The sequence below is a fragment of the Tinamus guttatus genome, unplaced genomic scaffold (genome assembly GCF_059628265.1).
Source record: "Tinamus guttatus ecotype Peru unplaced genomic scaffold, ASM5962826v1 Tinamus_guttatus_pri_ptg000287l, whole genome shotgun sequence".
Taxonomy (NCBI): Eukaryota; Metazoa; Chordata; class Aves; order Tinamiformes; family Tinamidae; genus Tinamus; species Tinamus guttatus.
This window is the reverse complement of record NW_028288821.1, coordinates 3,089,392-3,099,940: the sequence shown is the minus strand read 5'-3', so window position 1 is coordinate 3,099,940 and position 10,549 is coordinate 3,089,392. Positions and strand designations below refer to the sequence as shown.

Below are 10,549 nucleotides of genomic sequence, written 5' to 3'. Positions count from 1 at the left end.
GACAAACTCAGCTGGGCAGGATTTGTGCATGTGTTTACCTGACCTGATTGGGATAAAGGGAGTCTGGATTTCACCTAGTCCCTGCCTGTGTGGATAGAGGTAGATGTGCTCTCGAATACAATGTGATTCTGATCCTGAAGAGCAGGATGAGAGTGCTACAGGTTAGATGGCCCCAGCGAGCCTAGAGAGGAGATGCTGATGCCATGTCCACTCTTTTTCTGAGACAAGTTTCCTTGGTTCCTGCCCCTCACACCAGACTTGCAACTCCTGCTTGCTCATGGCTTTTCATACCTATCTGTTGAGTTTTGTTTTGTTTCTTCCAGGAAATAAAAACACTCTCCAGGAAGATGTTCCTGACCACCTGGTGAGTAGGGGATGCTGCCCTGGCTTTGGGGAAAGTGGTCAAGGGGTACAGTGCTGGGCAGATGTGTTCTGTGAGCCAGCTCCTCATGAGGTCTTGGGGAATGCTGTCACTGTGGACCCATAAAATGGAGACTGTCTTTTCTCAGAGGCTAGTGCTGGTGCCCTGACTGCTTCCCTTCTCAGCTGGGCAGGTACGGGAGAGGGCTCGGGGGCTGGTTTTGCTGGATGTGCTCTACACACCTGTGATGGGGCTGGTGTGACCATGGCAGGTGGAAGACCTCAAGGCAGTTCTCTGGAAGATAATGGCAGTGAGTGAGCTCCAGGGCCAGGGATTTACCCAAGCGGAGCAGGCCTCTCAGCAGCCCAACAAGAGAGGTAAGTGCTGGCTCCTGGTGGGTCCTGGCCTCCAGCCCCATGAGGTCACTAGACTACAGAGGGCTGCTCTCTTACCTCCAACCAGAAAGTGCTCTGCATAGCTGACCTGCAAAGAGCAGAGCTTGGGCACCAAGTGTGTGGTGAAGAGTGCCCATCTTGGGAGGAAGAATGCCCATGGTCTGGGATGGAGGGTGTCATTTGGTGGACTAAGGCAGAGTGAGCCACCCAGCTCCTGGATTGTGCTTAGTAGTGACTGCAGGGAGAAGAGATGGCTGCTGTTCTTCATTTAAGCTTGTCTGCTGTGGTTGCCAATGCTGCACATTGGCACATTGCCCCTTGCACAGCTTTCTTTTTCTTTCCCTTCCAGCTTGTTTCTGGAAATACTGTGTCACCAAGTGAGGGACACAAGAGGAGCCCTATCTACCACCTGCCTTCCAGCCTGCTCCATGAAACCTCCACCCAAACACCCGCCAACTATCCCCTCTTCACATGACCCTGCCTGGATACCACTCCAGTGAAAACTCTCCATTTCCTCATGGTGGAAAAGGGAGAGGATCTGCAGCAGAGAAGGGGTGTCACAGGGAAGGAGAAAAGTTCCTTGAGGGTCCAGGACATGTTGTTCCCCATAGTGACATGGCTCTTGCCTGCATAGCAGGTGATCAGTGGGGAAAATGGCAGCCACAGCAAGGCAGAGCTGCCTTCACCCCCTTGCAGGGGCTTGCAGGCCACTAGCAGGAGCCAAGTGCAGGAAATGACACTGTGCAGGGATGAAAAGTGCTGTCCACTCACTAAATAAACCTCTTGCAGCTGAGCACTATGTCCTGCCTTGCTCTATCCCATGGTTGCTCCATCTCCACGTCATGCCGGGCCCAGGTTCCTCCTGCTGCTGAGTGCAGGATGTGGGTAGGTCATAGTGAAGCATCTCTCCTGCAAGCAGAGCAGAGGGGCTGCAGGGACCTCATGGCCATGTGAAGCCTGCTGAGTCATGGGTGCCAGGTTGGTGGAGGCTGTGGGAGATCATCTAGTCCAACCCCCCCGTTCAAGCAAGGAGTTTCACCTATGTTAAACACCAAGAGGGTTTCCACCATGGAGAAGATCCCTCCTTCTCTGTGTACACACATACAACAAGCAATATTAAAATAAAGTTTATTGTTGTTCTTGTTTAAAAAACAAACAACCCAAAACTCATTAAAAACAAAACCACTCCCCAAATCCAGCACTATCAGAAGCAGGCTTGCAAGGACACATGTTTTAGTATACAGAGGGAAGCGGTAGTGAGATCCAGAGGGTGATTCTGCCATTTCTGTCTCCATAGAGCCTGGTACATCCATACTACAGTATTTCTTCTTTTTTTTTTTTTTTTTTTTTTGGCCCATTGGCAAAAGACTGGGAGAGATGGCTGAATTCATAGGTGCTGGCAGGATGCCTGGGGAGCTGGAGGTATCTGATGGGAATGCAAGGTGACTTTTATTCATCTGCATCAAAGATCCTGGATGGGAAGGGATTGAAAAAGAGCCAAGGACAGTGGGCTGGCACCAAACCTGCCCGAGTATCTTCTGCAAAAACAATGCTTTGCAAGCCAGGTTTTGCCTGCTCTCTCAGGCTGACTGGTCCTGGGGTGTGGAAACCATATGAATGTCCTACCCTAAGCCTCTCCAGATCAGACACATGCAGTTTTGGTGGGGACTGAGGATGTGGTGGTGGACTTTGATTTGCACGTGGCTGCATCTCTCATGGTGTTAGATGAGGCAGAAACAGTAGCCAAGAGGGAATTTACACTGTTTGCATGGGGACCTAGGCACTTTCAGTCCTTCTAGCATGCTCAGGAGGAATGCTGTGGACCAGGCTGGTCTGCAATGAGATCCCAGTACACTGAGGAGATGCCCCTGCTCGGAGCTCTCTGCCAAGCTCCCATGCACCTCCTTCCCAACCCAAGACATGTAACACTCACGACAAGCATCATCCCTAGCATCTACATGCCCCCTACATCCCTGCAAGAATTAGATGAATGTTGTAATTCTTTGCCTTTAGCAGTGAAGGTAGTTAATCACTGCAATAAACTACTGAGAGCAGAATCTCTAGGTGTCTTCGTCTCTAATGTGGATGCCTTAGTGGAAGAGGCACCAGATACAGCTCTTACAGAAGAACGTCTGGGTGAATTCAACCAGCTACATCTCCCATGAATCCGTGATGTGCCAGCATCCCTGGAGACCTGGATGTTTTTTCCTAAGCATACTGGACTGCTGTGCAGTTTGACTGGCAGACGTAGAGCACAGGGCCGGGCAGAGCACGGCACTAGATGCTCATGCAGTTCCAGCAGTGGATGATATAGCAGTAGCTGGCAAGAGATTTCTTTGGGAAATCTCATCTCTTCCACCAAGGGTGCTGGTACAAAAGACTAGTGCTCAGATTTTCCTGTGATGTGGAGTTCCAGGCCATACTGGCAGCCCCAGAAGGAAATGAGTCTTTGATGAACAGGGAAGCAGTTGAAACTGCAGCCAGGTGGTGAGCAGTCCATACACACACTGAGGGCGCATTAGGACTGCAGCCAGCCAGCAGAGGAGTAGAGAACAGCAGTGGCTGTGAAGCAAGGCACTCTTTCTGAAAGGCGGTGGCTAACGACAGTTTCTCTCTCAGCCGGGCTTTGGTTTTGTCAGGGCTACGGAGACACTGGGGCTCTGGATGGGGCCGTGCAGCCGGCAGGCTCCCAGCAGCCGCGCTAGGTCATCTTCTTGGCGACGCTGGCGTAGGTGCGCTCTATCTCTTCATCTGCAGGGCACGTGTGGCTGAACTCGTCGCAGGCATAGGCGTTGTGCAGGTAGCGCCACACTCCCGTCATGTCTGCTGGGATCTCAAAGTCACGGTACTTCTTGGCTGCGATCTAGAGTGGAAGGGCAGGAACAGAGGGGAGAAAGGGAGGCTGAGACTCAAGAAGGATTTGCTTCCTATCAGGATGGGACGAGTAGGGACTCTCATGCTCACATCACCACCCCCAGGCCCTTTACCGTGTCCCATCACCACCTCCCACAGTGGGTATCCTCTGTTTTGATCAAGTGGAGCCAGTGCTATTACCTTGATAATGTTCAGTTTGGGCAGGAGGTTGCAGTCAGCTAGTGTCAGGTGGTCTCCATCCAGGAATTTTCTCTTGGAGACTGTGACATCCTCCATGCTGTCCTGGTCGACCTCCTCAGGGAGAGGGGTGTTCAGGTAGAGATCCAGGCGGTGAAACTCCCGCAGTAGGGCCTTCTCGAAATCTGGGTGGACAGGAAAACACTCGGAGTCAGCCTGAAACACCCAAATCTGGTGGCTCCCTGCAGCTCCCAGCACAGCGCCAGGCCCTCTGACCAAGCAGCTGAGCCTCTCCCACACTTCACATATGGGCTTGGGTACCCGGACCCCTGCACGACACAAACTTTGGGAGCAGGGCTGTAGGGTGACATGTATCTAAGCATTGGTCATGTCCCCATATTATGATTAGATCTGATGAGCCTCTTCTCTGCTAACCGGAGCCAAAAGTGAGGGCCAGCGTTGCAGTGTGGCCTCTTGCTGTTGACCTCCAGGACGTGCTTTCAGCAGCAGGGCAGGCTGCCAAGGGTCCTGGCCCCGGGCTAGCGCCCGCACAGAGCTCCACACTGGCCAGAGTCATCAGCCCCGCTAGCACAGAGGGATCAACAAGATTGATTCCATCCTTCCTGCCTGCTCTTCCGCTAGTTGGGGAGGCTTCACTGTGGATGGCAACAAGCCTGAAGCTGCAGGAATCCCAGCCTTGGTGCTGGATTTACCCATCAGCAAGCAAGATGCTTTCCAACAAATGTGCTGCCCACCCCCAGAGAAGCAGCATGACAGCCCCTGGGCCCTGTGGTGATGACTACCAAGACCCCTCCTCAGTAGCACAGCTACCCCTGGCCACAACCACCCACTGTTCACAGGCGGGGGGACCCTGCACCCCACTGGCCAACGTCTCTTACTGATATTTGCTTCCTTGCGTGGGTTCTTGATGTATGCCGAGAATTTGGCAAAGATGTCACTGCCAACATCAAAGGACTCCTTGTATTTGGGACTCAGGTGTGGATACCTTTCAAGAGATGCTTCCATCAGTAAAGGCAAGAAAAGAGCCAGAGATCTGGCTGCACAGTCCTTAACCACATGCTGCTTTCCAGCCACCTCCCACCACCCTGCCTCAGTTTTTCTATTTGCCAAGAACTGCTCGATGCTGCTAAGTGCCCTCCAGGCCGTGAAAGGGGGAAGGAGCAAGTTATAATTACGTGGGTGGGCCAAGGGTCTGCTCCAGGAACTCCTCAATCTTTATGAAGTCTGTTTTCAGCTCCTTGTTGTACAGCAAGAAGGGTGGGTTGGTGCCCGGTGCTAAATCTTTTAGCTCTTCAGGTTTCCTGAAACAAAGCAAATAAGTGGTCTCAGAGCCTGCAGACTTTCTGCACCAGCCAGTTTCCCTAGAACAATGAACACGACCTGGATGGGCACAGAGCCAGGAGCATCCCTGTCTACACGCTCTGCTGGTTAGAGAGGGCTGGGAAGTGCTCTCCAGCCCTTCTGCCTGCCTTGGACCTGCATGCAGACAGACATCCATGCAGATGGATGTTGTCCTTGTGTGCGCTTGCATGTGAACACAGCTCGACGCTGGCCCATCCCATCCAGCCCTGCAGTGCGGTGACTGTGCAGGCAGGGAAACTTGGGGTGGGAATTGTCGCCGCTGTCCCCCTTACAATGAGGCTCCAGTGCAGGACATGTTGCAGGAGCAGGACCAGGCAGCCCATGCTGGCAGGAATGTTTTGGGGAGGAGAGTTCAACCATGGGCTGTCTCATTATACAGGTTCTGGTGGCACAGAGCTGCGACATGTTATGATCTCACCTGGTCATGTCCACTGTGGTCACATTGAACTTGACTCCTTTGAGCCACAGCACCATGAAGAGGCGCTGACAGAAAGGGCAATTTCCAATGTTTTCTCCATCCATACCAGCCTGCAAGGAAAGCAGAAAAATCAGGGATTTTAACCAACATGTGGAACACTGCCAAGGATGCCCTGAAATCTGAAGAGAGGGTAGCTCTGTGCCGTTACAGTGCCCTACAGCCTTCTGTCCAGATCTGCAGGACCTCTTAGGGAGACCTAGAGATTTGGGGTCCTGGCACAGGTTCCTGTGACAACAGGAATTTCATCACAGGGTCTATGTCTACCTGTCTGTCTACCTATCTACCTTCCATGCAGCACATGCACGTGCCAGGCTCGTGAATGCTGTATGCCGGGACAAAGGGGCCAAGTCCTGTTGACTGGGCTCTGCCTTTGCAAAATCCCAGCCCACAAAGCTGGGCTCTAGTAGGGCTGCTGGCACTGATCACAGGAGAAAGGCACCCAGAGGACATGGCCTGAGCCCTAGCCCAAGCCGGTGTGCCCTCCAGCGAGCCCGTTAACGGAGCTCTGCCCTGCAAACCGATCCTGTCTTGGAACTGCAGGACCCCCCTTCCTGAGCCATGGTCCTGCTGCTGTTGGAAAGTGCTGGAGACTGTCCTCAGGATGACCGGGGTCGGAACCTCCTTCCCAGGATGTGAGATAAAACAGGGAGGAGGAGGAGGCTGAGGGAAGGAGGTGGAGGGTGATTGATAATAGATGGGGAGGAAGGGAGGAAGGGAGGGTCCACTTGGCTTGAAGGCCAGTCTCGGGAGGGCGGACACAAAGGGAAATGTGCTCATGTTTGCCAGGAAAAGAGTGGTTTGTTTTTGTGTGCTTTTAGCGTCCAACTTTTTCTTTTGTGTTTACAGAGAAATTCCCCAGGCTGAGGATGACCAAGAGCCACACAAACAGCTTCCCTCACCTCTGGGAGGAGAAAGGGTCACTTGCTTGTGCTCCCCATCGCTTTCCTCCCTTGGTATGAGGCTGAGGGGTGAGAAGAGACCTTGCCTGCAAATTGCCCATTGAGCTGCATCAAACTACTGTGCTGGTCCAATGCAACGAGTGGTCCTGTGCCCAGGGGAACTGTGCAAGAAGCATGGGGCAATGGTAGGATGGACAGGGCAGGATGGACAGGCTGGGGGTCCCACCCCAAGGATGCTGCTGCTACGACCCAGCCTGCCTCTGCTGACCCACCTTGGACCTCTCTGCAATTGCCATGTAACTCCAAGCTCTGAACATCTCAAGGTGATTTTCCCTCTTGTCTTTTAAAAACAGACAGGTGGGTGATTATAGACCAGAAAGGAAAATGAGGAGAACCCCCGCAGGAAAAAAATTAAGCCAGGCTCATACTTGGGTGCTCAGAGCCAAATCTTTATCGAGAGGAAATGGGGGCAGTTCCACCAGTGTTTGAACGACGACGAGAGTGAAGGGCTGCAGGTTGGCCCAGGGAGCCCAGGGAGCCCTGACAGCCACCATGGCCCGAGTGGGCACTGTGCGCCCAGACACCCTCGCACACGAGGGAGCTCTGAGGAAAGCAGCTTGCAGAAACCCGCAGCCATGTGCCTGCCTTCCCCAGCAAAGCTCGAGCGACAAGGAGAGGAAGTCTCTGCTCATTGCTTCCTTTCCAGAAAGCGCCTCTTCCCCTGCTGCAGCCCAGCAACCAGGCAATGCTTCGGGATGCACAGGGCAGATCCCACTGAGGGCTGCTGAATGCCTGCCTGGGGAGGCAGCACTGGCAGGGGGTGGAGGATTTTGGTCTGGGCTGGTCTCTGCCATAGAGGCTACCAGAGGGCTGGGTATGGGCAGATGGGTGGGACACAGAGGGCCAGGCTTGGGCCAGCACAGCTTTTCCAGGGTGGTGCAGGCTTTTAGCCCAGACTCTGCACCTTTGCAAGGAGTTGAAACACCCAAAGTTACTCAGAAGTCCCGTGTTTCCTTCCTTGCATAAAACATGGTGGGAGGGGGGAGGTGGCGAGCATGCCGGGGCAGTTACAGCAGTGCGCAGTATCCCAGGCCCTTCCCAGTGTCTAAAGATGACAAGTTGGTAACGATGAGAAATCCTTCATGGACTCATGGGAACTGCCACCTCCAGATGTGAAGGCAATGTGGGGCGCTGCGTCACACCTGCCCCATCGCTGCCAAGCTAATTTAGCCCATGCTGAAAGCTCAGCCAGCCCCTGAGACGGTGCCGTGAACTGGTGCGTACTTGAAGCCAGGGCGCTCGCATGAGTCTTGGCTCACTGGCAACACCCTTCCTAGGACACTCGTGATTTACGGCCATCACCATAAATCCTGGGACAAGCAGCAGTGTCTCAGAGGGCCCAGTTGCTGCCAGGGAAGCATGTGGGGTGCCCAACACCCTGTAGCACAGTGGATTGCTCTTTGCTTAGCCCCCTCAGATCAGACCCAACTTCAGTAAATCGGTGTCTCGAAGAGCAAAGAACAAGACGTGGCGTCAGTTTGTCTGCTAACTTGTCAGAGGGGGGTTTCAGAGCTAAATTAAGATTTAGGGGAAGTTCCTGACTAAGCTGCTGCTTTGTTTTCTGTTTCTCTTCCCCATGAAACCCCCTCATGCCTCCCGCCACCATCACAGCAGCTTGCGCGCCGGTTTCCTCTCAGCGCTAGACACTGAGGTGGCGGGGCAGGAAACAGCCTGTGAGGTGAGAGCTGAGCCTGCGCTACATGGGCAAGAAAACGCGCTCACCAGCTTCCACCCTGCACAGCTCGGGCCGGGCGGCTCTCCTGGGGGCCACCACAGCTCCAACCACAGACACTAGAGAGACCACCTTCGCTAAGCCACCAGTAATCCTCTCTGACATATATTTCGAATCACATCCCTCCACGAGGAAGGGCATTGGTGTGGTGCCAATGTGAGCCCGCACCCAGTGCAGGCTGGTGGGAAACCAGCTCCTGTGGATCGCTGCCATGGTCCTTCAGGACATGGCACTTGGCTGCCCAGAGGCTGCATGGGGAAGTGTCCTTAGTGCCATGGTGGCATCGGGTGGCCTCGCTCTTCCCCTGACTGCTTGCGACACACAACAGCAGCGTGCCTGGGGCCACGTCCTGCCCCAGGGCCTCTCTGCCGCTGGTGATTGCGTATGTGCTCTCAGGGATCTGGCCCCGGCCCCGCTCTCTCTACTCCCCGTGGATGTTTGGAGGGACAGTGGTGAAATGTTCCAGAGGAAGTGTTTGAAAAATTGCTTAACGGAGTTAAAAAGCGTTTCCAGCGAATTATCCCCTCCGGCTGACCGAAGAAGCCGCCCGTCCCTCCCTCCGCATCCGCCCCCACACAGGCGCTCCCGCGCGCTCCCCAGCCCTGCCATGGATGTTTCACAATGCCCGCACGAGGGGGACCCGAGGCAGCTGCCCCCTGCATTTCAGCCCTGCTTTTCCCAGCCCAGGGCTGCTCACGAGGGCTCTCTGGGGTCCCTCATGCGCCCACCCTGCTGCTTTCTTACAATCGCTGCCCGCTGTACTCAGGGGCAGGGCACTGCCACAGCCACCAGCACCGTGGCCAGGGCTGGGTGCCGCCCGGCTCTGCGGGGCAGCGAGATGGGCACGACACCCATCCCTGCCCCACCAACGTGCCCCGTGGGCAGGCTGCGGGCGTCCCGCATGCCCAGCCTCCGGGCTTGAGCAGGAGAAGTCGTTCAAAGGAGCCCATTTCCACGCCGAGCTGCCCTCAGTCAACACGGGAAGAGGCTCGGAGGACTCACCTTCACAAAGAGCTCGATCTCAGGCTCCTTCACAGGACTGCGCGGCTGGTTCTCCATGCTGGGGGGACCGCTGGCTGCTCACTGCCGGGCTGAGTCAACCGTTCTCTGCCAACCCCCCCGGGTGAGCGAGCAGGGAGGCGTTTCCAGGCTGTCTCCCGCAGCCCCGTTGCGCTCTCTCACCCACGGAGGGCTGCGGCTTTGCCCTTTCCTTCCTTTCGGGGAGGAGCGATGGGGTGTTCACAGCGACCTGCGAGAGGGGTGAGGGGAACGGCGGAGGCCTCCCAGAAGTTACTCAGCACGATTTATCTGCGTTTACAGGTCTATCAAGCCACCGTCTATCAAGCCCGTCCAGGCGCTGCCCTCGAGCCTCCTAGGAGTGGGCTCGCAGCCCAGAATGTCCTGTCACTGATGCTGCAAGCGCCACGCTTGAGAGCAGAGTGGGTTTTTCTTGCACAGGAAACGCGCAGGAAGCATTTCGCACATGGGTTCTCTCACTGGCCCGGCCCAGGGGGGAAGGTCTTCACAGTCTCCATGGTCCCCTCCTTGTGCCTGGCTACCCATCCTGTGCCCCTCAGGGCTGTGGACCTGCCCCCTGCCAGAGGGACACCCTGCCTTGGTGCCAGCAGCACCCACCACATCCTTCTGGAGCTGCCTCCAGCGGTGCCCGGCACTGGGAGCCCAGCTGGGCAGGGGGCTCTGAGCGGGTCCCAGTGCTGACCCCCAGCCCCTCTCTCCTTGGCATGGATTGACCTGAATCCGCCTCCATTCGCCTCACAAGATCCCATGTTGCAGACACAAGTGCAGCTGCCAGGATTGAGAGGACATCTCTTGCCCATGCCCACCGTTCAGTGCAAGGAGCAGAGGAGCAAGGCAGGGAAAGACAGAGGCCAAGTGATGCAGCTTGGCTGTCTGCCACCCCTCCTTGCAGCTTGCTGAGGGCTGTCAGGGTAAGGATTTTTGGCAAAAGAACCAAGGAGAGAAAGCCCAGAGCATGCTAGGGCCTGGGGAATCCCGAATCCTGCTGGCAGCGGTTCAGCTGGGGCAGTGCATCGCAGGCTGATGGGAAAGGGTGACCCCATCAGGGCCCCATTCCTGGAACGTGGGCCGTTTCACAGGAAAGATGACTAGCCTGCTTTCCTCCCCAGGATGGTGGGGAAGCAAGAGCTGCTCCACCCTGGCTGAGACAGG

The 10,549-nt window shown here is 55.4% G+C and overlaps 1 protein-coding gene across 1 annotated transcript; it reads right to left on the bottom strand.

Moving 5' to 3' along the window:
* Positions 1 to 1,867: 1,867 nt before the first annotated feature.
* Positions 1,868 to 9,518, bottom strand: CLIC2 (CLIC family member 2). The gene is made up of 6 exons (XM_010217855.2): positions 9,362 to 9,518; positions 5,609 to 5,718; positions 5,004 to 5,129; positions 4,707 to 4,813; positions 3,811 to 3,992; positions 1,868 to 3,619 (listed from the first exon to the last, which is right to left on the bottom strand). Exons 1-6 carry the CDS (start codon positions 9,416 to 9,418, stop codon positions 3,458 to 3,460), a joined length of 744 nt encoding a protein of 247 aa, XP_010216157.1. The 5' UTR covers positions 9,419 to 9,518; the 3' UTR covers positions 1,868 to 3,457.
* Positions 9,519 to 10,549: the final 1,031 nt, after the last annotated feature.